Source organism: Saimiri boliviensis, chromosome 20, assembly GCF_048565385.1.
Source record: "Saimiri boliviensis isolate mSaiBol1 chromosome 20, mSaiBol1.pri, whole genome shotgun sequence".
Classification (NCBI taxonomy): Eukaryota; Metazoa; Chordata; class Mammalia; order Primates; family Cebidae; genus Saimiri; species Saimiri boliviensis.
In genome coordinates, this window is record NC_133468.1 from 25,989,838 (window position 1) to 26,014,648 (window position 24,811).

Genomic DNA, 24,811 nt, shown 5'->3' on the forward strand with positions numbered 1-24,811 from the left:
CTCTCCTCCACAAGCCATCATGGTGGTTCTAATGGAGATCACCAAGCACAGTACTCACCCTCCTTGGCTACAGAAATTAGCCCAAGGATGGGTCACTAGACGCTTCCCTGAAATTTTTCCAAGGGGAGCCCATGGGGGATGCTGTTTCTAATCATATGGACAATTCAGAAAAGCAGTAAAACAAATATTGCTTTTCTGTTCATGCATTAATTTGCTTAGGATTACAGCCTCCAGCACCAACCATATTGCTGCAAAGGACATGATTTCACTCTTTCCAATGGAAAGACATGTTTGAAGTACATAAGAATGATGCCAATTAGCACAGAGAATGAGAAGCAAGAGATAGGGAGGAAGACAGACATACAGCATGATTAGGACAGTGTCATCCCTAGAACTCAGCATTTGTGGTCCCCCAAATCAGTTCTATCCCTTGCCTTTCCAGGCGTATGAGCCAATAATTCTTTTTTTTTTGCCTGAGCTAGTGTGAGTTGGGGTCCTGTTGACTGCAACCAAATCCAGATCAATACAGCACCATGATGAGTTTCTTGCTGAGTCTCTAGAAGTCTCCTCTTCAATATCATTGAAAGGTCTTTTCTCATGCAATTGGTTTCAGAGTCTCTTGCAAGATACACACCAAAGTCTTGGCCAATTATGTCTGGCTTTGCCTCAAAGGATTCTCTACTTCTGTTTGAACAACTGTTGAAATAGACATGGAAGACAAAGGGAGAGATTGAGAAGGGAGAAAGAGACGGGAAGGGAGAGCGGGGAGAGGGAAAGAGAGAGGAGGAGGAGAGAGAAAGAGAGACGGAGAGAGAGAGGGAAACAGAGATTCTGAATTGGGGAAGAGAGAGGAGAAAGAGAGAGTGGAAAAGAGAGAGGGAGGGAGAGAGGGTGAGAGAGAGAAGGAGAGAGATTTTCCTGGGTAGATACCTAGTAATGGGCTTGCTGGGTCAAATGGTAGTTCAGACATTTCTCAAAAGAAGGCATGCAAGCAGCCAACCAACAGTTGAAAAAAATGCCCATCATCACTAATCATCAGAGGAATGCAAATCAAAACCACAATGAGATACCATCTCACAGCAGTCAGAAGGGCTATAATTAAAAAGTCAAACAACAACAGATGCTGGTGAGACTGCAGAAAAAAGGGAATGCATACCCGCTGTTGGTGGGGATGGAAATTAGTTCAGCCACTGTTGAAAGTTGTTTGGAGATTTCTCAAAGAATGTAAAATATTGTTTTCAAAAGCATAGAAGCCATGTTTCAAGTGCTCAACAGCCACATGTAGTTGTTATTGTCATGAACTGAGCAGGTCTAAATTTCCACTAGGACCCGAGAAGAGATGTCCAGTCCCAGGAGCCCCTAGGACATCCTTTAGTGGGGCAGGTACAGGGACTCCCCTGATAGTTATGTCATCCTTCTCCAAGCAGGTTTTCTCCTTCCACTTGCCCATCCTTCTTTTTCTTTCTCTCTTTCTTTCTTTTTTTTTTTTTTTTTTTTGTGAAAAGGTCTTGCTCTGTCACCCAGGCTGGAGTGCAGTGGTGCCATCTCAGCTCACTGCAATGTCCGCCTCCCAGGTTCAAGCGATTCTTGTGCCTCAGCCTCCTGAGTAGCTGGGATTACAAGCTCGTGCCACCATGCCTAGTGTGGGAAGTAAAAAAGTTATTTTCTAAAGTCTCTTTTCTTGTTAAAGAATAAGTGTGCTAATAACTTTGTTAAGCCCCATCCTATGTAGCTGTTAGACATGCCATGCTTACAGGCACATAGTACTTTCTATATCCTTGTACTTTAACCAAAATATCTGTGCTGGATATGCTCATGGGCATGTCCCAGCTCTCCTTTGCTTTTACCTGTTTAGAAAAATTTTAAGTTATTAGCCAATCGGGTTTTAGTTTAGATTGTGAGGTCTGGCTCCAGCCAACAGAAATCAGAAGCAGCAGTAAGGACAACCCCAAATGCATAAGGGATAAATTTATGTTTTCCCTTGTTCATTGTACTCTTGCAGCAAGATGGCTAGTGAGGGTACCCTTCTTGCAGTCCGGGAAGTAAAAATTGCGTTGCTGAAAGATCTTTTGTCTCAGTGCTAATTTTTCTTTGTGGCACCAAGCATCTATTTCCAACACCCGGCTAAGAATGGTTGAGAACAGGGAATGGCATCATCTTGTTACCTTCTATAACAGGGGTGTCCAATCTTTTGGCTTCCATGGGCCATGTTGGAATAAGAATTGTCTTGAGCCATACATAGAAAGCACTAACACTAACGATAGCTGATGAACTTAAAAAGTGTTTAAAAAAATCACACAATCATTTGTTGTTGTTGTTGTTTTGTTTGCTTGATTGCTTGCTTGCTTGCTTGCTTTGAGACGGAGTCAAGCTCTTTCATCCAGGCTGGAGTGCAGTGATGCATTCTCAGCTCACTGCAACCTCTGCCTCCCAGGTTCAAGAGATTTTTCTGCCTCAGCCTCCTGAGTAGCTGGGATTATAGGCATGCGCCACCATGCCAAGATAATTTTTGTATTTTTAGTAGAGACAGGGCTTTCACCTTGTTGGTCAGGCTTGAACTCCTGACCTTAAGCAATCCACCCACCTCAATCTCCCACGGTGCTGAGATTACAGTCGTGAGTCACCACGCCTGGCCTAAAAATCTCATAATGGTTAAGAAAGCTTATGAAATTGTGTTGGGTTACATTCAAAGCTGCCCTGGGCTGCATGTGGCCTGTTTTTAAAACCATTATGGGATTTATTCTAGAAGAATTTTTCTGAAAATTGTGTGAAGAACAGACTTGTACAGGGACCAGAATGAAAGCAAGAACAGTGGTAACAGTGCAGGGGGGAGGAGGTGGCAACAGCACCAGGATATTAAGGTTGTGGTGAGAGTGGTTCTCTTCTGAAGGTTGAGCTCACAGCCTCTGCTGCTGAAATAGACATCTCATGGAAGACAAAGGGAGAGATTGAGAAGGGAGGAAGAGAGGGGGAGGGAGGAGGGAGAGGGAGAGAGAGAGGAGGATGAGAGAGAGGGAGGAGAGATAGAAGGGAAGAGGAGAGAGAGAAAGAGACAGGGAGAGAGGGATACTCAGAGTTTGAGGAAAGAGGAGGGGAAGAGAAAGTGGGAAAGAGAGAGGGGGAGAGAGACAGAGAGGGAGAGAGAGAAAAGGGGAGAGAGAGAAGGAGGGAAAGAGAGAGGGAGGGAGAGAGAGAGGGAGGAAGAAAGGGAGAGGGGAAACAGAATAAGGGATGTTACATGTTGGCTAGGCTGGTCTTGAACTCCTGACCTCAGGTGATCCGCCCACCTTGGCCTCTCAAAGTGCCAGGGTGTTCCTCTTTTTCTTGGGTAGTTTTTGGCTTCGAAGCTCATCTCATCAATTGTTCTCTCCCCAACAGGTCTTTGCGATGCCAGCTATGCCAAGATCTCCATTTGCTGCCAAGGAGCTGTTCAAGCCACCCTGTTATAGAGGCTCCTGGCATTGGGATCTGCAGCCTGGCTTTGTTTCGTTTGTCTGCTCTCTGGTTACCTAATATCTCATTGAATAGGTCAGCTTCTGTCTATTCCAATTATTTTCTTAAGAAGGCGACAAAGCTTTCCTTTTGGCCTCTCTAACAGATGCTTCATCAATCTTGATCACATACTTAACCCACACTCACTGGCTTTCTCCCATGTTATTCTAAGTTTAGAAAATCCACAGTAATAAATGGTGGATCTTTTTAAACTCTCATCATATATTCTCTCTTAGTTAAGCTGCACTTCAGAAGAACATTTGTTTTCTAATTCATTGTTTCCCTGTGTATATCCCTAGCTGTAAGTTCTCTGAGGACAGGAATTTATTCTTGTCTTATTCTCTGACCCTTAAACTGTGTCTGATGCATCGTGGAAGTTCAATACATGTTTGTTTAATAAAAGAAATGTCCCTATTGCTACAACCATAACCCCTTGTTAATTGGACCATCATTCAGAAGGAACAAGCCATTTCCCCGGAGACATCAGATGGTTAACATAAAGACCTCTTTGGCCTCTTCAGCCTTCGATGCCATTGTTGTGCAAAATGTGTTTGCAGGGGATATTTGTGGGCAGCCTGCATTTACTCAGCTACTTCCCGTCAAGCACTTTTGCTTTCATTTGACAAACATTTTTGGGAGCCAGGGAGCTGAGCCAAGTACTGTGCTGACCTCTAAGGATACAAGATCAAGGGTGGAGGATCATTTGAGGCCAGGAGTGCAAGACCAATCTGGGCAACATAGTGAGACCCTGTCTCTACAAAAAATTGCAAAAAAAATTTAGCCAGGTGTGGTGGTGTGTGCCTGTGGTCCCAGCTACTGAAGAGGTTGAGATGGGCCTGAGCCCAGGAGGTGGAGGCTGCAGTAAGCTGTGATTGTGCCACTGCACTCCAGCCGGGGCAACAGAGCAAGATCCTGTCTCTAAAAAAATTAAGACGAAGGGCCACTGGTTGTTTTTAAGGTACACCCAGCGTCTTAGGGAAGGATAACCCCAACACAAAGATGACAATCAGGCAACGCAGACAAAGATGAATGCCACGAGAAGAAAGGTGAAAACATTACCTAGAGTCCCACTTCTGAAATGATCTCAAAAGCTCTCAGGAAAAGAAATTCGCCAAATAAAAAGAACAATGATATTTGTAGAGCTCGTTATTATCCAATAGCAATTAACAAGGCAGAGATTTGCATCATTTGTGAAGCACAAAACATACTCCTTATTCCATGGAGGATACTGAGGCTCATGGAGGGCAAGAGACCTGGCCTGGATCTCACAGCTGAGGAGCTGCTGAGCTGGGATCCCCCCAACCTCACTTCCCCACTGGGTGGTTCTGTCTGGGGGGCACTGGTGTGAGGCAGTGGTTTTCAGTACTGGTTGAATAGTAAACTCTCAAACCACCCCTAAATTCTGACTCAGTTGGCCTGTGGTCCTGCTGTTTCTAAAGCACCCTGAAAAATATTAATAAAAATAACTGTGTATTAGTCATGTATTTTTAGTCTGTATTTAGTGAATTATAAATTAATTAATTAATTAAGAGACAGGATCTCACTCTATAACCCAGGCTGGAGTGCAGTGGCACGATTACAACTCACTGCAGCCTCAACCTCACGGGCATAAGCAATCCTCCTGCCTCAGCCTCCTGAGAAGCTGGGACTGACAGGCATGAGCCATTGTATCATACCTGGCCCTCAAATCTATGTTAAAGCCTTTAGTTAGGATATTATGTGGTGAGCATGGTGGGCTTATTAAATGAATTTTAAAATGACTTAGAGACAGGGAATAATAAAGAGGCCACTCTGGCAAAAACAGTTTCATCTGTGGGGACCCTGGTGTGGAGCACTGCGAGTCATCCGTTGTGATGTTTTTGCAAATGATCTGGAAGGAAATGTGCCCAGTGAAGTTGGTGACGCAGCACGTGACCTTGGACCTTCCTGGGTGGTAGAACGTGAGGCCAGTGGAGGCAAACATCAGGAGGTGTTCAAGGCTGAGCGCGTAAGCAGAGAAGTGGCAAATAAGCTTCTCTGAGGCAAACCCTGGAAATGCAGCCAGGGAAAAAGAACTTGGAAATGTGAGCCGCAACCCAAGGAATGACCCAGAAGGCACGGTGCAGTCCTGCTGGAACACGTCAGCTGAGATGAGATCAAAATGCTGGATCTTAACAGGCAGGGCATCAGGTCATCAGAGGACATAGTTCATTATTCCATTGCTTTCAAAATGCCTCATCTTCCGCCATTTCCTTCCCAAACCTTGCACCCCAACACTGGTGGTTCCTCTTAACTTTTGTTGTTGTTGTTGTTGTTGTTGTTTTCAGATGGAGTCTTGCTCTGTCGCCCAGGCTGGAGTGCAGTGACATGATCTCAGTCACTGCAGCCTCTGCCTCCTGGGTTCAAGCCATTCTCCTGTCTAATCCTCCCAAGTAGCTGGGATTACAGGCACCTGCCACCATGCCTGACTAATTTTTGTATTTTTAGTAGAGATGGGTTTCACCATGTTGGCCAGGCTGGTCTCGAACTCCTGACCTCTAGTGATCCTCCTGCCTCAGCCTCACGAAAGTGCTGGGATGACAGGTGTGATCCATGGCTCCTGGCCATCTTGTTAACTTTTCTAAGAGTGCTTCTGAATATCATCTTTCCCTCCATAGCAAGTACCTCTATCTTGCAAATTCCCAGCACTCTCTAAATTCCAACTTAAAGGCCTCCTTTGAGTTGGCATTTAAAGGGTGGAATTTAAAGGCAGAATGTGCAAGCCAGCAAGTCCTACTACCTTGCAAATTCTCAGCACCCTTTAAATCCCAAGTCAAAGGACTCCTTCTTTAGGAGACCTCACTCCAGTACACATCAGCCCACAGCTGCTCAGAATGAATCACCCCAACTCTGCTCAGACCTGTGGAAAGTGCATTAAAGTGATCTGTTCAACGTTTGCATCACACACTGTGAGCTACTCATAAGCAAGAGATGTGACTTACACAGTCAGTACTCAATAATTACTTATGGGATGCAAGAATGGGGAGATCAACTGTGTTTCAAGACAGACACACGGAGCTGGGAAAGGTCCTGAGTCAGCCACAATGATCTTGGGGAGGGAGGAGCCACCATGGAGAAGCATGTCTCTTCAGGGTGGAAGGAAGACAGCTAAGACAGGAGCAAGAGATGCATCGAAATCCTCGAAAGGTATGGAGAAGGTAACTGAGGCCCAGCTCACCACATCACAGAGTCCCGGAAAAAGGAGGCAACTTTCGATATTTGAAAAACACTTTAGGCCAGGCCCAGTGGTGCATTCCTATCATCCCAGCACTTCAAGAGGCCCAAGCAAAAGGACTGTTTCAGTCCAGGAGTTCAAGACCAGCCTGGGCAACATAGTGAGACCTTGCCTCTAGGAAAAATTTAAAAATTAGTTGGGTATGGTGGTGTATGCCTATGATCCCAGCTACCTGAGAAGCTGAGATGGGAGGATCCCTAGAGCCCAAGAGGTCAAGGCTGCAGTGAGGTATGATTACGCCAGTGAACTCCAGCCTGGCGTAATTATAACTCACTGACATAACAGAGTGAGACTCTATCAAAAAAAAAAAAAAAAAAAAAAAAAAAAAAGAGAAAGAAAAAGAAAAGAAAAGCTTAAAATTTTTTTTTTTTTTTTTGGTCGAATGAATGAAAGAGGCCATGAATCGTTGTGGGTATAAAGCATACTTAAAATAATCAGCTTTGTTTTTGTAAATTACATACAATTACATGCAACTATTGTGATTGCGTAGTTCCATACATTTTGACAAATGTATACACCCGTGACACCCATGTAACCATCATTGCTATCAAGATAGGGACCTCTCGTGCCCCTTTAAAGTTTATTCAGCAGCATCCTCCACCTTGGACAACCACGGATCTGCTCTCTGTCACTCTAGATTAGCTTGTTCAACAGCCTCCTGTGTGCATTTTTGAGCCTGGGTTAATTTCTTCATCACTGTGTTTTTCAGATTCATTCCTTTTGCGTGTATCAGAAATTGGATCTTTTTCATTGCTGCATAATATTCCATATGGACCTTGGTACTACAGTTTTTTATCCATTTACCTATTGAAGATATTTCAGTTGTTTCTAGCTTGGGTCTATTAGGTATAAAACTGCTGTAAACATTATGTACATTTCTTGTTGTGGATGAAACACAGTGTTAATAAATAAAATGAAAGAGAGACTCTCAGAGCTGGGCCTAGTATAGTGGCTCACACCTGTAATCCTAGCACTTTGGGAGGTTGAGGTGGGTGGATTATCTGAACTCAGGACTTTGAGACCAGCCTGGGCAACATGGTGAGACCTCCTACTCCACTAAAAATACAAAAAGATTAACCAGAGGTGTGGTATCACATGCCTGTAATCCCAGCTACTCTGGAGGCTGAGGCAGGAGAATCAGTTGAACCACGGAGGCAGAGATTGCAGTAAGTTGGGATCATGCCACTGCACTTCAGCCTGGGTGACAGAGCCAGCCTCTGCCTCCAGAAAAAAAAGAAAAATAAAAGAAAAAGACTCTCAGAGTCTCAGAGCTGGAAGGGAGAGGGAGAGTCAAGTGGAATGTTAACTTGCTAAATCCAACCCTCTTTCTGCCACCTTCCCACCTCTATCACACCCCTGAAAACTGGCTACTTGGTCTCCATCAATTTGCCCCACTGACAGGGAACTCACTAGCTCTTAAAATAGCCTAGTCAGTGAATGCTTCCATTGCTAGAAGGTTTTGCTTTTTTTTTTTTTTTTTTTTTTTTGAGTCAGATTTTTGTTCTTGTTGCCCAGCCTGGAGTGCAATGGTGTGATCTCGGCTCACAACAACCTTTGACTCCCAGGTTCAAGTGATTCTCCTGCCTCAGCCTCCCAAGTAGCTAGAATTACAGGCACCACACCTGGCTAATTTTTTTGGCTTTTTAGTAGAGATGGGGTTTTGCCATGTCAGCCAGGCTGGTCTCAAACTCCTGACCTCAAGTGATCCACCTGCCTTGGCCTCTCTAAGTACTGGGATTACAGCTATGAGGATTAATCCTCTCATGTGTGGGGGTGCTTCCTAGACCCGCTGTTCCAAACTTGATTTCAAAATTTTATTTATTTATTTATTTTTGGAGACGGAGTCTCACTCTGTCACCTAGGCTGGAGTGCAGTGGCGTGATCTTAGCTCACTGCAACCTCTGCCTCTCCAGGCTCATGCAATTCTGCTGCCTCAGTCTCCCTAGTAGCTGGAATTACAGGTCCACACCACCACACCTGGCTAATTTTTGTATTTTAGTAGATATGGGGGTTTCACCATGTTGGCCCAGCAGGTCTTGAACTCCTGACCTCAGGTGATCTGCCTGCTTACTGAATTGCAAATGATGGCTGGACAGGGTTCACCCTCCATGGTGCTGCAGTGAAGTCTAACTTATCTACACAGTCGGATATTTTAAAACAGCCTCAAGTTCACCTTCAGTCTTCCCCCTTTTAGGCTACATATCCTTTATTCTGCCAACCACTGCATCCGTGACTGGCTCCAGCTTGTGGCCATTCCTTTTGCATTGCACCATCAGGATCCAAACACATTGCTCCAGCCACAGCCACGCTGGCTTAGTACTGGCCAGCAAGCCTTGCTTCTGCCCACCATACAGAAGTGACTGTCACCTGGGACCACCGCCACACATTGCTGACCCCCACAGGGCTCACAGGCAGCACTAGAGCAGCCTTCTGGCTTTTCTCACATGTGGTGGTATCAAACCGTGTCCCCTCCACCCTGTGTTTCCTACAGTGGGGAGCAGATTTATGGAAATGGTGCAGGCTTGGAAATACAGATAGCTTCAAAAATGACTCAGACAACTTCATGGTTGAGAGACCCATAATGGCTTATTATGGTGAACTGAGATGTTCTGTTGTATATTTCTTGTTTTTCCGGCTGACATCAAGATAAATAACTGTGTTGGACTAGATGGCTTCTGGGGCTCCTTCCAGCTCTAAAATTTTGTGACTCTTTGTCCTCCCACCAAATGTTTTTTGGTGCCAGTGTTGGCCCCAGAATGAAGCCAACTGGACCAGAGATGGACTCAATTATAATGTTCTCTGTAAGGAGAAAGTAGGGGAAAGAGAAAGGAAGGAGAGGGTAGCAAGAGGCAGAAGGAATAAAAATTCCAAACACCATTCAGCATGCGTTGGACAAAGTCCATTCTCTTGCATCTGGGGGAAGACAGTTGCCAGCACCACCCCCACATTAAAACATAACGTACTGGAGTTTCCTTACTATTTATTACAAAGTGAAATGCATTCATCTTGGGATTTTTAGAAGCAAATATTATTTTATTTATTTATTTATTTTTGAAACAGAGTGTCACTCTGTTGCCCAGGCTGGAGTGCAGTGGCACAATCTTGGCCACTGCAACCTCTGCCTCCTGGGTTCAAACAATTCTCTTGTCTCAGCCTCTCGAGTAACTGGAACTACGGGTGCCTACCACCACACCTGGCTAATTTTTGTATGTTTAGTAGAGATAGGTTTCACCATATTGGTCAGGCTGGTCTCAAACTCCTGACCTCAGGTGATCCGCCCGCCTCATGGGCAGTGTGGTTTGCTGTCTTCCTTCCCCTCACCTGTATCTGTCATTTCTCCCCATGTTATCTCTTCCCACCTCCCCACCCCCATCCCTCCCCCATTTCCCCCCCAACGGACCCCAGTGTGTAGTGCTCCCCTCCCTGTGTCCATGTGTCCTCATTGTTCAACACCCGCCTATGAGTGAGAACATGCAGTGTTTGATTTTCTGCTCTTGTGTCAGTTTGCTGAGAATGATGGTTTCCAGGTTCATCTATGTCCCTACAAAGGATGCGAACTCATCGTTTTTGATGGCTTCATAATATTCCATGGTGTATATGTGCCACATTTTCCCTTCTCTGATATTCCCCTAAGTGATTTCACTTATCATATTCACACAATTACTCTAATTGTTTATTTCACTCTTGCCTAGGGCTGGGGCTGGCACCAATCAATCAGTTATTTGACAAATACTTGCAGAAAAGTAGACGTGGAAGGAATTGCTTTCCACTATGGGTGTCAAGCTTGAGTGATTAGAAGCACCTGGAGGGTTGGTTAAACCATAGTTTGCTGGACTCCACCTCCCAGAGTGTTTAATTCAGTAGTTTGGGGCGATGCCCAGGTGATGCTGATGACAGCTAGTCAGGAAACTCTGCTTCTTGCAATTTAAGGCAGCCTGAAAGCTGAGGGACAGTTACTAGTAAGGAAAGCTGGTAGACATTTTGGAAGCTTGGTACATTTCTGGGACCACTCTTCTTCCTAGCTTCCTTAACAAGAGCATTTATTCGGATTTTAGCTTTTGAAGATATCTCAGGAAACTAGGTAACCAAAGCACGCGTCCCATTAGGGCTCAAAGGCTGCACCTGGAACTGCGCCCTGCTCGTTAATGGGTTGCCAGGCAACAGAACAAAGGTGAGGCTGAGGCGGGATCAGTGGTTGGCAGGGATCTGAGAGTGAACCACCGAGGCAGCTAGAGGCTGGAGTTCTCATCAGGATAGGACCTTAGGGCCCCCATGAGAGGCCCCCGGGATGTGGACTGGGGGCCTTGTGTTGCACATGGGAGGGCATCACATCCCCATGTGGACAAGTTCATGCTGTAACTTGGCCTCTAATAGGATTGGGGATTATTTTTCTCAGACGTAGAACCACAGGAACCCATGGGGGAGATTTCTTAATGAGTTATGGGTAAGAAAAAAATTACTAGGCTCGTCACCTTCCACTTTTTAAAAACAAACTTTATTAGTTTGTGTGTGTGTGTGTGTGTGTGTGTGTGTGTGTGTGTGTAAATTATAAAATATACATTCACATTTAGAAATTTTAAAGGTACCGGAAAGCACATAATTCCATGTCCCCTGAAGGAAACCATGTAAGTTTGGCATTCATCCTTTCAAAAAAACATAAATGAGATTCTCTATATATTTGCTTTAAAACTTTTAAAAGATTAAACTCTGTATAGCAGACATTTCTACATCAGCACTTCTAGCTGTACTTCATTCTTTTAATAGTCATGAGGAAATGTATTGTGTAGAGATACCATATTGCACTTTTTTTCTTTTTGCTACTAGCGATGCTGCAATGCACAACCTTATCCATACGTCTTTTTGCATGTACGAGGTATAATAGATCAAAGACAATTCATATTTCAAGTTTAACTACTGGCCATGCATAGTGGCTCATGCCTGTAATCCTAGTACTTTGGGAGGCTGAGGTGGGTGGATCACCTGAGGTCAGGAGTTCAAGACCAGCATGGCCAACATGGGGAAACCCTGTCTCTACTAAAAATACAAAAATGAGCCAGGCCTGGTAGCATGCATCAGTAATCCCAGCTTCTCGAGAGGCTGAGGCAGGAGAATTGCTTGAGCCTGGGAGGCAGAGGTTGTGGTGAATGGAGATCACACCACTCCACTCAAGCCTGGGTGACAGAGTGAGACTCTGTCTCAAAAAATAAACAAATTTTAACTACAGATTGCAGGTTTCTCTCCAGGGAAGCTTTTTAGTTTGCACTTCCTCTAAGAATATATGAATGCCCATTCCCTCACAGTCTTACCACATTTGCCATTATCAGTCAGTCCTTAAACATTTTTTATAAGCTTCATTGCTTTTTCACTTTTAAGATCGATTTCTGGCTGGGTGCAGTGGCTCACGCCTGTAATCCCAGCACTTGGGGAGGCTGAGGCAGGAGAATCACTTGAGGTCAGGAGTTCAAAACCAGCCTGGCCAACATGGTGAAACCCTGTCTCTGCTAAAAATATAAAAATGTGATGGTGGCATGCATGCCTGTAATCCCAGATACTTGGGAGGCTGAGGCAGGAGAATTACTTGAACCTGGGAGGCGGAGGTTGCAGTGAGCCAAGATTGTACCACTGTACTCCAGCCTGAATGACAGAGTGAGACTCCATCTGAAAAAAAAAAAAAAAAAAAAAAAAAACTCAAAAAACAAAGATTAATTTATTTGTGCATCTCTTCATCTCTTCAAACATTTATTTTCCCTTTATATCTCTCTGCCTGTTCCTTTTCTTTGGTCTTTTGTTTTTGTGAGATGGGGTCTCACTCTGTTGCCCAGGATAGAGTGCAGAGGCACAATCATGGCTCACTGCTACCCCTAGTCTCAAGTGATCTTCCTACCTTAGCCTCCAGAGTACCTGGGACTGCAGACACATGCTAATTTATGTATATATATTTTTGGAGAGATGACAGTCTCACTATGTTGCCCAGTCTGGTCTCAAACTCTTAGGCTCAAGTTATCCTCCCTCCTTGGCCTCCCAAAGTGCTAGGACTACAGGCCTGGGCCACCACACCCAGCCTCTGCTCACATTTCTGTAGGTCTTGTTCATCTATTTCTCTTATTAACTCATAAAACCTCTAAGTCTTATTGACTTACATAGAGCGATATTAACGTTTTCTCCAGTTTGTTATTTTTTTTCTTTTTCACAGTACCATACAGATGCTTTTGGTTTTGAATTTGTATACAGATCAATCTACTGATGTTCTAGAAAGTTGTATATTTTCCTTTTAAAATTAAAAAAAAAATGCTTCTAACATTTAAAAAAGGTTCCCTTTTATGTCATGGCCCTTAAGAAAAAGGAGGGGAAAGGACAGAATGAAGCAAAAGAGGGATGAGAGCTCTGTTATATTCCTGAGATTTAAAGAGATTGATGAGGTTAGTGATTCTCAAACTTTAATTTACATAGAAATCACTTGGGGATCTTCAAAAAATGCAGAATTTGAGTCAATAGGTCCAAGACTGGGCTTGAGATTTTGCATGTCTAACAAGCTCCCAGGTGAGGTTGAGGGTCCATGGCCATACCCGGAGTAGCCAGGCTTTAAATCATATCAAGGGAAAGTACTGCTGTTTTCATGAATTATCCTAACAACACTTAAACTATTATATGTTTTGAAAACCCTCCTCTCTTTCTCCTTAATTAAACAGAGAATTTTATTTTATTTATTTATTTTTTTAGAAGGAGTCTTGATCTGTCACCCAGGCTGGAGTGCAGTGGCATGATCTTGGCTCATGAACCTCTACCACCCAGGTTCAAGTGATTCTTTTGCCTCAGCCTCCCAAATAGCTGGGATTACAGGGCCCGCCACCATGCCTGGCTAGTTTGTGTGTGTGTGTGTGTGTGTGTGTGTGTGTGTACACATACACACACACACACACACATATATGTATATATATATATATATATATATTTTTTTTTTTTTTTTTTTTTTTGAGACAGAGTTTCGCTCTTGTTACCCAGGCTGGAGTGCAATGGCGCGATCTTGGCTCACTGCAACCTCCGCCTACTGGGTTCAGGCAATTCTCCTGCCTCAGCCTCCTGAGTAGCTGGGATTACAGGCACGTGCCACCATGCCCAGCTAATTTTTTGTATTTTTAGTGGAGACGGGGTTTCACCATGTTGACCAGGATGGTCTCGATCTCTCGACCTCATGATCCATCCGCCTCGGCCTCCCAAAGTGCTGGGATTACAGGCATGAGCCACCACGCCCGGCCACACATATATATATTTTAACTACAGATGGGGCTTCACCATGTTGGCCAGGCTGGTCTTGTACTCCTGACCTCAAGTGATCCACCCGCCTTAACCTTCCAAAGTACTGGGATTACAGATATGAGCCACTGCACTCGGTCTGGTCACTGATCGGTTGTAACTTGGCATATACTAACTTGGCTTTCCAATTTCCAAGCAAGATTCCATGAAGCTTTCTGTTAACTGCAAAATAAGTCATAGCAAAAGAGACTCTGGGTATTTTTGACGTGTCCTAAACTCAAGAAGTTGCTTGAGTTATGTTTATTCCTATATGGACTGGAGCTGTATATGGACACAAGTTTCTATGTGAAAGGAAAGTGGTGGGCATAGATTTCTATTGGAGAGGAAAAGGTTAAATGTGCACCAAACTCAACTGGCGGGCAAAGCAAGGGTAGCTTGGGACAATGATTGCCACATCAGTAGAGGGAAAGAAAACTGGCATTTACTGAGTGTGAATTACCTCACTTTCTTTCTACTGCCCTGGGAGATGGGAATTATTCCTAACTTTTTACAGGAACTTGGAGTCAGCGATTTGCCCAAATTTCACAACTAGAAAGGGTGGAGCTGAGTAAGACCTCAAAGCCTGATCGGCTCCACTCTTGGATCCCCAGCCCTCTATCTCCCAGCAAAACAGAAGTGCTTGGGGGTGGAGAGGAAGGAAGGTGAGCTCCCATCTTGGGTAAGTCACTTCACTTCCAACTTTTCTTTTCTTTTTCTTTTTTTTTTTTTTTGAGACAGATTCTTGCTGGGTCGCCCAGGCTGGAGTGCTGTGGCATGATCTCGGCTCACTGCAATCTCTGCCACCCAGATTCAAGCAAGTCTCCTGCCTCCCAAGTAACTGGGACTGCAGGTGCACGCCGTCACAGCCTGGCTAATTTTCCTGTTTATTTATTTATTTATTTTATTTATTTATTTATTTATTTATTTATTTATTTATTTATTTATTGAGACAGAGTGTCGCTCTTGTTACCCAGGCTGGAGTGCAATGGCGCGATCTCGGCTCACCGCAACCTCCGCCTCCTGGGTTCAAGCAATTCTCCTGCCTCAGCCTCCTGAGTAGCTGGGACTACAGGTACGCGCCACCATGCCCAGCTAATTTTCTGTATTTTTAGTAGAGACGGGGTTTCACCACGTTGACCAGGATGGTCTCGATCTCTCGACCTCATGATCCACCCGCCTCGGCCTCCCAAAGTGCTGGGATTACAGGCTTGAGCCACCGCTCCTGGCCTTTAATTTTTTTAAACTAAAGACGGGGTTTCACCATGTTGGCCAATCTGGTCTTGAACTCTTGACCTCAAGTGATCTGCCTGCCTAAGCCTTCCAAAGTGCTGGGATTACAGGTGTGAGCCACCTCGCCCGGCCCACTTCACTGCTTTATGCCTCAGTTTCCCCACCTGTACCAGGGACAGAACCTCTCAGCGGATGGTGAGGTTGCTGCTGCTGTGGTGGGCTGGCCCAAAGTGAGTGCTTAATGCAGAGAAAGTATTGTATCTCCCTCCTCCACCAGCCAGACTCACATAATCTTGCAAGTTTGAAGAAACCCAGCCGTGATAGCAACAGAAGGTAAAAATAGACACGCCTCTCTGCCTCCAGTCTCATCCCCATGACCTCACTCGCTGTCCAGCTCGTCCCACTTATGATCGCTCAACATGTCCTCAGAACAGGGCACCTGTGGCTCGTTTTACTTTTTTGCCCCTCTTAGCCAGGTGTGGAAAGAGGGCAGAGGGCAGGCTCTGGCGTCAGGCCTCTTTCTGAAACGGCCTCCTGTTCCGTGCCTGTCCTTGTACCTCAGTTTCCCTATGTTTCATTCACATGGTCGTTGCTAAGGCTTAGGGGACATGTACAGAGGCTAATACTGAATCACCAAACCATAGGCGCTCTGCGAGCAGGAGCTGGCTCGGATCGCAGCCTTCAGCCCTGTGATCTGCTCTCCATTCTCCCGCCCGGAGTCTTTCTTGGCTGGGACAATAAACCTACTAACGGTATCAAGTCTGCATCAAGTGCTTCCTGGCGGGAGCCAGCACCGTGCTGGGCGCACCCAGCCCCTCTGCCTTCATCTCTTAACGTGATCTCATGCCACCATCATCACAGGCCCCTAGGCTCCTCCTGGGCCAAATCCAGCGGCAGCGGAGTGCGTGTCACCTCCAGCTCTCCTCCCACAAAAATGCTGGCATTCTAGCCTCCAGCGTGCTTCCTTCACCCCGTAAACTCAGCTAACGCTTACCACATGCTGAGCCTGCTGAGCGTCGGCACCCGTCCCCCACCCCCAGTCCCAGAGGCTCCTGAGCCCCGCACTGGGAGACCCTCCCACTGGCCGACCCTGCCTCGATACCCGCCCACTCCCCGGTGGGAAACCTGCGATGTGTCCCTCCCTCCACCGCCTTTACCCAGCCCCAGCCAAAAGTGACCTTGGACACCTCTACGACGCCATGTCCACTCCTCTGAACAGGAGGCCAGTTTGCACCCAATGGTGCCTTTGGTTGCTAGAAATTAAAAACCCGATTGCGCGTGTTTGCAATTACGGTAGCTTGGCGCGTCACCCCCAAGCACCAAGCCCTCAAGTGGGAGCCGGGCGCCTGCTGGGGCGCTCTCCCTTCCGCCCTCGGCCCGGGACTCCCGCACGATCTGCGCGTCCCGCCGCACCTGGGCCAGCCCCACCCGGGCGCCCGCACCGCCACGCAGCCGGGAGAGGAGGCGCGACCCCCGCCCGCTCGCGCGCGCACGCGGGGCCCGTGAGCCCGCCTAGGGAGCTCGTGCCGAGACGGCGTCGCCTGCAGTCCCCGCCGCGAGTCCCTAGGGGGCGCAGCCGGCGCGGGAAGGCGCCCGAGCCTGGCGCCGGGGAGTGCACGAAATTGCAGGCGGGCGGGCGCCGCGAGTTTGAAAACAAGCGACGGCCTGGGGGGCGGGCCCCGGGAGCGGGCACCGCCTCCCTCGGCCAATCAGCGGCGGCCGGGGGGCGCAGGCGGCGCGTGCGGCCGGGCTGTGAATGGGGAGCGGCGGCCGCGGCGGCGGAGGGCGAGCGCGGCGCGCGGGCGGGCGCACTTTCTCCTCAGCGCCGGGCGGGGGCGGCGGCGGCGGCGGCGGCGGCGGCGGCGGCGGCTCCTCAGCGCCCGCCGGACCCCTCGGAGCGATAACGGCGGGGCCCGGCGCTTCGACCGCGGCAGGCTCGGGACTGCGTGAGCGCCGAACGTGAATTTCCCCGGCTGACAACTTCTTCTCGCCCGGCTTGCCCCGGCCCGCGCCGCGCCCCTCACGCGGGGACCCGGGACGCCGCCCCTCAGCGCCGGGCGGCCGCTCACCTCGGGCCGGGGGTCGCCGCGCCCGCCCGAAGCCGTCCCGCCGGTCCTGCCCGCCCGTCTGTCCGGCGCGGCGCTCGGGGTGGCGGCTGGTCGGCATGGCGCGGGGCGGCCGGCCCTCGGCGGCCGGTGGTGGCGACGGCGGCGCGGAGCCCCCCGAGCGCGCGGGCCCTGGGCGGCCGCGGAGATCCTCGCCCGGCCGTGTCCGCCCCGCGCCGGCACCGCGCCTCGGCCCGGAGCCCCCGGGACCCCGCGCGGCGCCCGAGACCCCCGGCGGGGACTCGGCGGGCGCGGGGCGGCGCGGCGGGCAGCTGGCGGCAAAGTTGGGGCCGGGGCGCCACGGCTGGTGGGCGCTGCTGGCGCTGCAGCTGCACTTGCTCCGGGCGCTGGCGCAAGGTAGGTGCGCGCGGGGGGCGCGGGCGGGGGGCGCCGCCTCGGGGCGCGGAGGCGCGAACTTGAGCCGTGCAAGTGTCCGGGGTCCCCACGCCGCCGGGCCCGGGTCGGAACGAGCCTCGCTGGGGCTGCAGGGAGCCCTGGGGCTCCTCCACGCCGGACTCGGAGGAGAGGGAAACTGAGCCCTGTAGAGTCTGCACCCCGTTTGCTGCTTTGCATTTTATTTTATTTTTTTACATCGCAGCAGCACTAACAAAAAATTTTAAAGTTGAGACCCATTCCTCCGCTCCTTAAAAGGATGCCTGAGTCCGTTCCCATTGCACGAGTGCAAAAAGGGGCTGATCTGTACCTGAATCTCTGTACCGCTGGGTCTGGTTCCCGGTGAGTGACATCCACAAGAGTTGCAAATACCAGGTGCCAGTCGCCGCGAAATGCCTTTTCTAGCTCCTCCCCACGACCCCGTCCTCTCCACCCAGCCCCCGCCGGCTCCTGACTCCCCCAAGTCCCGCCGTCCGACCCCAAGTGGGTGCTGCGCGGCCGGTGGAGCAAAACTTTCAGTGCCTACAGCTTTTGCACTTGGCGTTGTTTTTCTCCCTCTGTTGGCTTCTGTTTAGAATACAGTGGTGAGCTCTGAGATAGGGAAAGAGGATCTGCTGTTTCGAAATGACCTTTTGAAAAGGGAGATGGGATTTCTTGTGAAACGAGCTTTCCCTCCTAAATGTGGGCTTCTCTCCCGCCCCGCAAACCCGTAACATACCCCTGCCAGTTAGCATCCTTTTCTTTTGAAATTTGCTCGTCTTAAAACCAAATAACACCCTCAACCCAGAAATAACTATTTTAATACATCCTTTGGTGAAGTCTTTAAAACACATTAGTGAAGCGGCTTTGCTGCTGGTGGCTTTAGGAAAATTAACTTTGTTCGTTATCTGTATCCTGGAATACAACTATCATGGTAAGGAACTTGGTATTCTGAGATTGACGAGGATGAGAGCATTAAACTTAAATTAGCTGTGTTCTGTGTCATGTGAAGACAATTTATGTGTAGTAACATGACTTAAATGTAAAAACATTTTAAAGGTCTGCGCTCAAAACTATCATGCAATAGTTTAACATCCAACTCATACTTTTTATTAATGCTTATGTAACGTTATCTAAATTGTGCCCCTCTGCCCCGCTCCAGCATACTACATGAAAACAAATTGCTATATTTCTGGTTAATTTAACTCCTTCATTACTTGGCAAATTTTCATGTCACTTATTTGTGCTTTTGCTTAATGACTTACTCTAGAAGAAAAGCATTTATTAAGTCATTTTTGTACAGTGGGATCTGTAGATTGCCAGGGAAACCAGGTTCAAGTGAAGAAGTCTAAATCACTTAGGATGGTCTTTAAAATAAAAATGGTATTTATTAAGTTTTCTTTTTTTTAAACAGTGACTTGCATTTTGCAGTAAGACCTCTATGTTCATGCATTTGAAGATTCGTGCACAAATTGAAATGGTGGGGGAAAAAAAATCTGCCAGTGGCTTTGTTTTTAGGTACCTTACATAATTTCAAGTTTTTATCAGTTGCACTTTGAATGCCGTGTAAAGCATTGCATTTTTACAACTGAAATGTTAATGAGAATACATTTTTAAAAATATACTAAGGCAACAACCAAACTTTGTTAGGGAGGAATATTTTATTCCTTTTTGGCAGTAAAAACATTGGTACCTGTTTTACATTTACATGGTTTATGAAAGTGTACAGATCTTTAAGTGTAAAATTTCAAATAGGTTGTCACAAATTTTAAATTCATTGACAGGTTTCTGTTCTCTGTGCTCTGTGAAATGTGTAATATATCCATCATTTTTTATATCATATTGAAAATTCATATTACAGAGGCGATGTCACCATTTGACAAAAGCTCATGCATCTTGAAAATGAAAATTCTGGTGCTGTTATAAGAGATTTCTGATGGGATGATGAGTTGGTCATATGCACAGGAATGTATTCTCTTGAATCTTATCAGATAAAATGTAACATTCTAAATGGAATAGTTACCACCAGGTTGGAGCGCCTCTGAAGTACCGTATTGTTACATTGTAGCTAGGTGAAGCTATGCCTAATTATGTGCATTTCATGTGGGTAGGCATGGTCATGTATCTTAAGGAAAAAATATATGCAACATTGATCAGTAAAAGTTACATTTTTAATAGCCTAAGTTACAGACCCTCTGTGTAACTGATCATGATATGACCTACCAGGTTCAGGTCTTCCAAATGTAACTTTAATCTGCCCTGAAGTTTCTTCTTTCCATGCGATGGTGAGAATTTCTGAGTTGTATGCTCTGTTTATTGGTGGGTGTTTAATTGCTTCTGACTTTCTGGATTCCTAAAAAGTTGAGTCTTTAATTCTGGAAGGCAGGTGGCAACACATGCTTTCTTTATGCCATCCACCAAAGAGCCAGCTGTGAGTGGTTCAGAAGGATGGTTTCTGAGGCTAAAGCTGTATAAGCATCATGAATGTGTGAAGTTTGTGGTGCCCCGGACCCTTGACAGGCTTGCTGATTCTGATTCAGTAGACCTCTTAGATCCAGCTTGCGTTCAGAAGGCCTAGAGGGGATAGGAATGTTCTTGTCAATTTCTGCCATGGGGCTGTTCAGGTCCCCAGTTTCTCATTTGAAATTATCTCCACTTAGACCTGTGGTTCTCAAGTTTTGGTATGTGTTAGAATCACCTGGGGAATTTGATGAACCTGTAGAGGACCTACTCTTCCTCTTTGGTGAGCCACATTTGCTTTCCATGTGATTCTAATATACAATGGAGCTTGAGAACTACTCACTTATTACCTTATGATTTCCCCCATTCCAGACACCCAATGAGTTCCTGGAAGCTCTCTAACCCATTGTTTCTCAAACTTGGTTGCACGTTGGAATCACCTGGAGCTTTAAACAGTACTGATACCTGGCTCTCACTCCCAGAATTGCTTTTAATGAACTTGAGGTTTGATCTGGGCATCAGAATGCTGAGACACCCCCTACTCCCTCCAGGTGATTCTCATGTTTAGCCAAGTTTGAGAACTACATGACATGATTTCCCTTTCACTTTTTATTGGGCTTATCCCCTCAAGTCCTCCCCCAACAATTCTAGTGACTTTTAGGAACTTGGGTATAAGTGTTCACTTATACCTGTTCCAGGTTCTTGATCTCAAACTCCGCAGAGAACACCAGCTTTTCAGTTATGTATTGTTTATTCCTATGAAACTGTTGAGCCCCTACTTTGTGCTGCCTTAGGCGTACATCAGAATCACCAGTGAAAATTTAAAATACAGTCATCTGGGCTCCCCCTCAGACCTGCTGATTCTCAGAAACATGCATTTAAAAACATCACAAGTGATTCTTATATTTTGTGTTACTCTTTTTTTTTTTTTTTAAATCCTTGTGTCGGTTAATCCCACAATCTCAATTTCTCTGTCACTTTTAGCCAGATTTTCTGTGGTCTGGTTCGCTTTTCTCAGACCAATTCTCAGCCTTCGACAGGGTCTACTAATTATGCTTTTTTGCCACTTGTTTGCTGGGGTGTTTGAGCGCACTACAAATCTAGCTTCCTTTTGGGTCCGTGTTGCTTTCCATTAATTCAGAAATGCTTTGCTTCCCCTCCTCCTAACCCTCCCTTTACAACTTTGTAATTTGAGTTTCAGCTGAAACTGGAGTTCTAGACTCCCTTAGTTGAGTAGCATCTTAATAAAGAGTCTTAGCTTAGAGAGTGCTCAGATACTTAATTAGACCACTGTGTATTTAACAGACAACTGGTCTCTTGGTTGGTTACTGTCTTCTAAATCCAACAATAAGCAGTTATTACCCTCTCTGCAGCCTACATAGCCACCTGTAGCTGTCCTTCATTGAACCTTTACGTGCCAAGCACTAAGTGCTCATTTGTTCTTCACAGCAGCATCTGAGAGGTAGATAGTTGTTTTTGTTCTCATCTTACCTATGAGAAAACTGAGGCACTGAGATATTAACTAACTTGTTTGAGGTCCCAGGACTAGCAGTGGTGGTGCCAGAATGAAAAGGCTGATCCAGAGTCTGAACATAACTCGAGTTCATAACCACTGGGCTGGAGTGTTTTGCATGTAGCCTCTGCCTTTATAAGGAGAGGGAAGAATGGGCAGCAATCAGATCTGTACCAAAGGGAAAATGGTGGTTGATGTTTTCTAGATACAGTATTGAGTAATCTGATCTCAAGTTTTAGATTAACCTTATTTACAATTATGATTGCAAAATAAAAATTACGTAATTTGGAAAATAGGAATATACGTAACCCCTTCCATCTACCCATCTGTTTTCTCTAAGAAAATGACCATTACCATTTTGATGTATTCCCTCACCCCCAGTTTTTCTTTCACAACATAACATGAATTCTAGCTTCGTGTGTTGTGGTGGTCTGTTGGCAGAGATTAGACCACCACAGAATGGACTACTGGGAGTGCACCAACCATTTCCTTGAGGAACATTTGGAAAATTCTTTTATCTGGACTCAAGTATATGAATTTGAGTCCTTTTAGGAGGTGGAGTTTGTAAGGTACTGATCTTTTGTTTGCTGTAACACACATTTTATGTAAACAGTTAAGTTTAGATATATACTGGGGTTTATACCTAACCAGGAAGTTTCCTGGACCCTCATAATATTTAAGTAAAACAACTTGTGAGGCTGAAAGTTAAGTGGGTAATTAAGTGATACCAAGTAAGACTGTGTAGTTTAATTCTCTCTACCAGTTGCCTTCATGTTGTTTCTGTCCTCAGATGTGAACCGCCAGCTTCACATCTCATCTCCAAGCCCCTCTGTTGTTTGTGTTGGGATACATAGGATTTGGTGTCTAAGGTGGCAGAGGTGTGTGGCCTCTAGTGTCTTTCTGCCTGCCTGCCTTACAGTGCCCCAGAGATCAGAGGCCAGTAATGTCAGCTGACTGAAACTAGAGAATAGAATGGACACAAAGTGAGGATTCTGATTAGGTCACTGCTTAAATTTCTGTAAGAAGTAAAGAAAGCGCTCATTATGAGAGTAGACCTGTAAGTCCAAATGCATGAAAGTTGAATTAAGCTCAAGGTGGGGAATGAAAATCACATGAAAAGGTGTAGTATAAAGAAAAGTTAAGGGTCATTTACAAAGCAAAGCTGTTGATGTTTTGTTATTTGATTGAATACTCCTAGTAACCAATTGTATGTTTCTACCCAAAGTAGCTGAGCATTTTAATTTGCATAGTTTCTAAAATTTTACTTTATTTGACTTCATTTCTGTAAGGCATTGTCTTAAATTTCCTCCTATGTATACCTCTTTTAAAAAAAGGGTATAAACATTCATATCCATAATCCTGAGGGAGGATCTATTTTGTCAATGGAGACAGCAAATATGGCACCTCCTGCCATCCTATGGTAGCACATAGAAATAAGTTTTAAGTTTTTCAGTGAATCCTTGAAATGCAAAAGTCTGTCACACAGTTAGATACCTACCTGCTAGTTATTGATCCTATACCTGACACCTGTTTTGGAGAGGTTATTACTCTTAGAGCTTCATTATATGAACAGTGTTTCCATTAAATCCAGATACAAAAATTATGATTATTATAGGAGCATTGCTTTAGGAAACCCTTGTTTATGTATGTGGTTCTAGTATTTAGGTGGTTAGCCTCCTGACAGAAAGCTCAAAAGCCAGAAACTCATTGCATCAGCCTGATCCCAGTCTCCTGTGGGTATTGCGGGAATGAAAGTATTTTTTTTTTTTTATAAAGCTTTCCTAGAAATATGGATATAGTAAATGGAAAAGACATTGGGCTAAGTGTCAGTAGGCCTGGTTTATAGTTCATTCTGTAACTACCTTGCAATATGAGCAAGACTGTTAGTCTCTCTGAGTCTGTTTTCTCACCTATAAAAGGAGGGGTTAGACTACATGTTCAAAATTGTTCTGCTGTGATTCTCTGATCTTCTGTATGTTGTCATCCATTCTGCCTTTCACTAGACTCTGCATGTGTCTCCAGTCTGGGGATTCTGTAACTCCGTATGTCTTAGCTCTTAGAACCTAATTTTCTTCATTTTACTTTTGCCAGAGTATTTACAATGTTGAAGACAACTAAGATGCAACGTATTATTTCTCTTTAGGTGTGCCATCTAACACATGATATATTTACTCTAGTCTAAAAATGGTTAATGTTCAAAACTTTAGGTTCTGTAAAATAAATTAGTGCCATAATTTATCAGTATAGCCTGAAATTTCGAGAAATAAATTTCCTTAAAATGTGAGATGCTTATTTATCTAAACAGCTAGAAGAAGGGACAAGACTAATAGAAACCTGGAGATAATCCAGTGAGAAATTTAAAAAGATATGAGAAAATCGTCATGGATGAGAATGTTTATATTTACTGTACAGTGACCATCAGTAATTAAAGAGATTAGTAGATGTTGTCTGTTTCTGTGCTGTAACCTAATGTTATGTTGGTTTAATTATTTTCATTAGGGCCTTTTAGTAAAACAAAGGATCTTTAAAATTAACACAATAATTCAATAATTATTTTTCACTTTAACAGGCTTAACTGACACTCTTGATATACAGATAATGTCTAGTGAAGATAATAGCTATCAATTAAGTAGTCCAGTTTCTTGAAAACAGATGCAGGTATGTTGGTCAAGTAAACTATTTCTGATTTTTGGAGATTAGCTCACTGAACATGGGCTAAGACTATAATTTCTGCAGTGTTTTTGGCTTTGCTTCATTTTTAAATAGTTTATTTTTTAATGGATAAGGCTAGGCTTTAGAGTTGCGGGTTCAGAGAATGGGCTAGACCTTGGGGCCCATACGATTACATAGAATTAGCCTTTGTGCAATGTTTGGTTGCCTTTTCTCCTTTTGGTTGTCTTTTCTGTCTTCTAGAACTCTCCACTGTATTGTAGACCTAATTCTTTACTATGAGAAGTTTGGAAGTGCTCAAGTATGTAAGATTAATTTTACAATGATGAATGGTCTTTTCGGTAAGAAAAAAGATAGGGAAATAACCACATAATGACTGTGGTGATTTGGGGAGGTGTATGGCTACTTGGGGAGCTCTAGTAG

The 24,811-nt window shown here is 45.4% G+C and overlaps 1 protein-coding gene across 4 annotated transcripts in view; it reads left to right on the forward strand.

Annotated features, from left to right (window-relative positions):
• The first annotated feature begins 17,400 nt into the window (after nt 1-17,400).
• The window catches only part of SDK1 (sidekick cell adhesion molecule 1), a 948,273-nt gene continuing 940,862 nt past the window's right edge, over nt 17,401-24,811 (forward strand). For all 4 annotated transcript variants that reach the window (XM_039460606.2, XM_074390484.1, XM_074390483.1 and 1 more), the window contains exon 1: nt 17,401-17,730. In XM_039460606.2, coding sequence (XP_039316540.2) covers nt 17,433-17,730 — 298 coding nt within the window. In that variant the 5' untranslated portion in view covers nt 17,401-17,432. The remainder of the gene's footprint in view (nt 17,731-24,811) is intronic.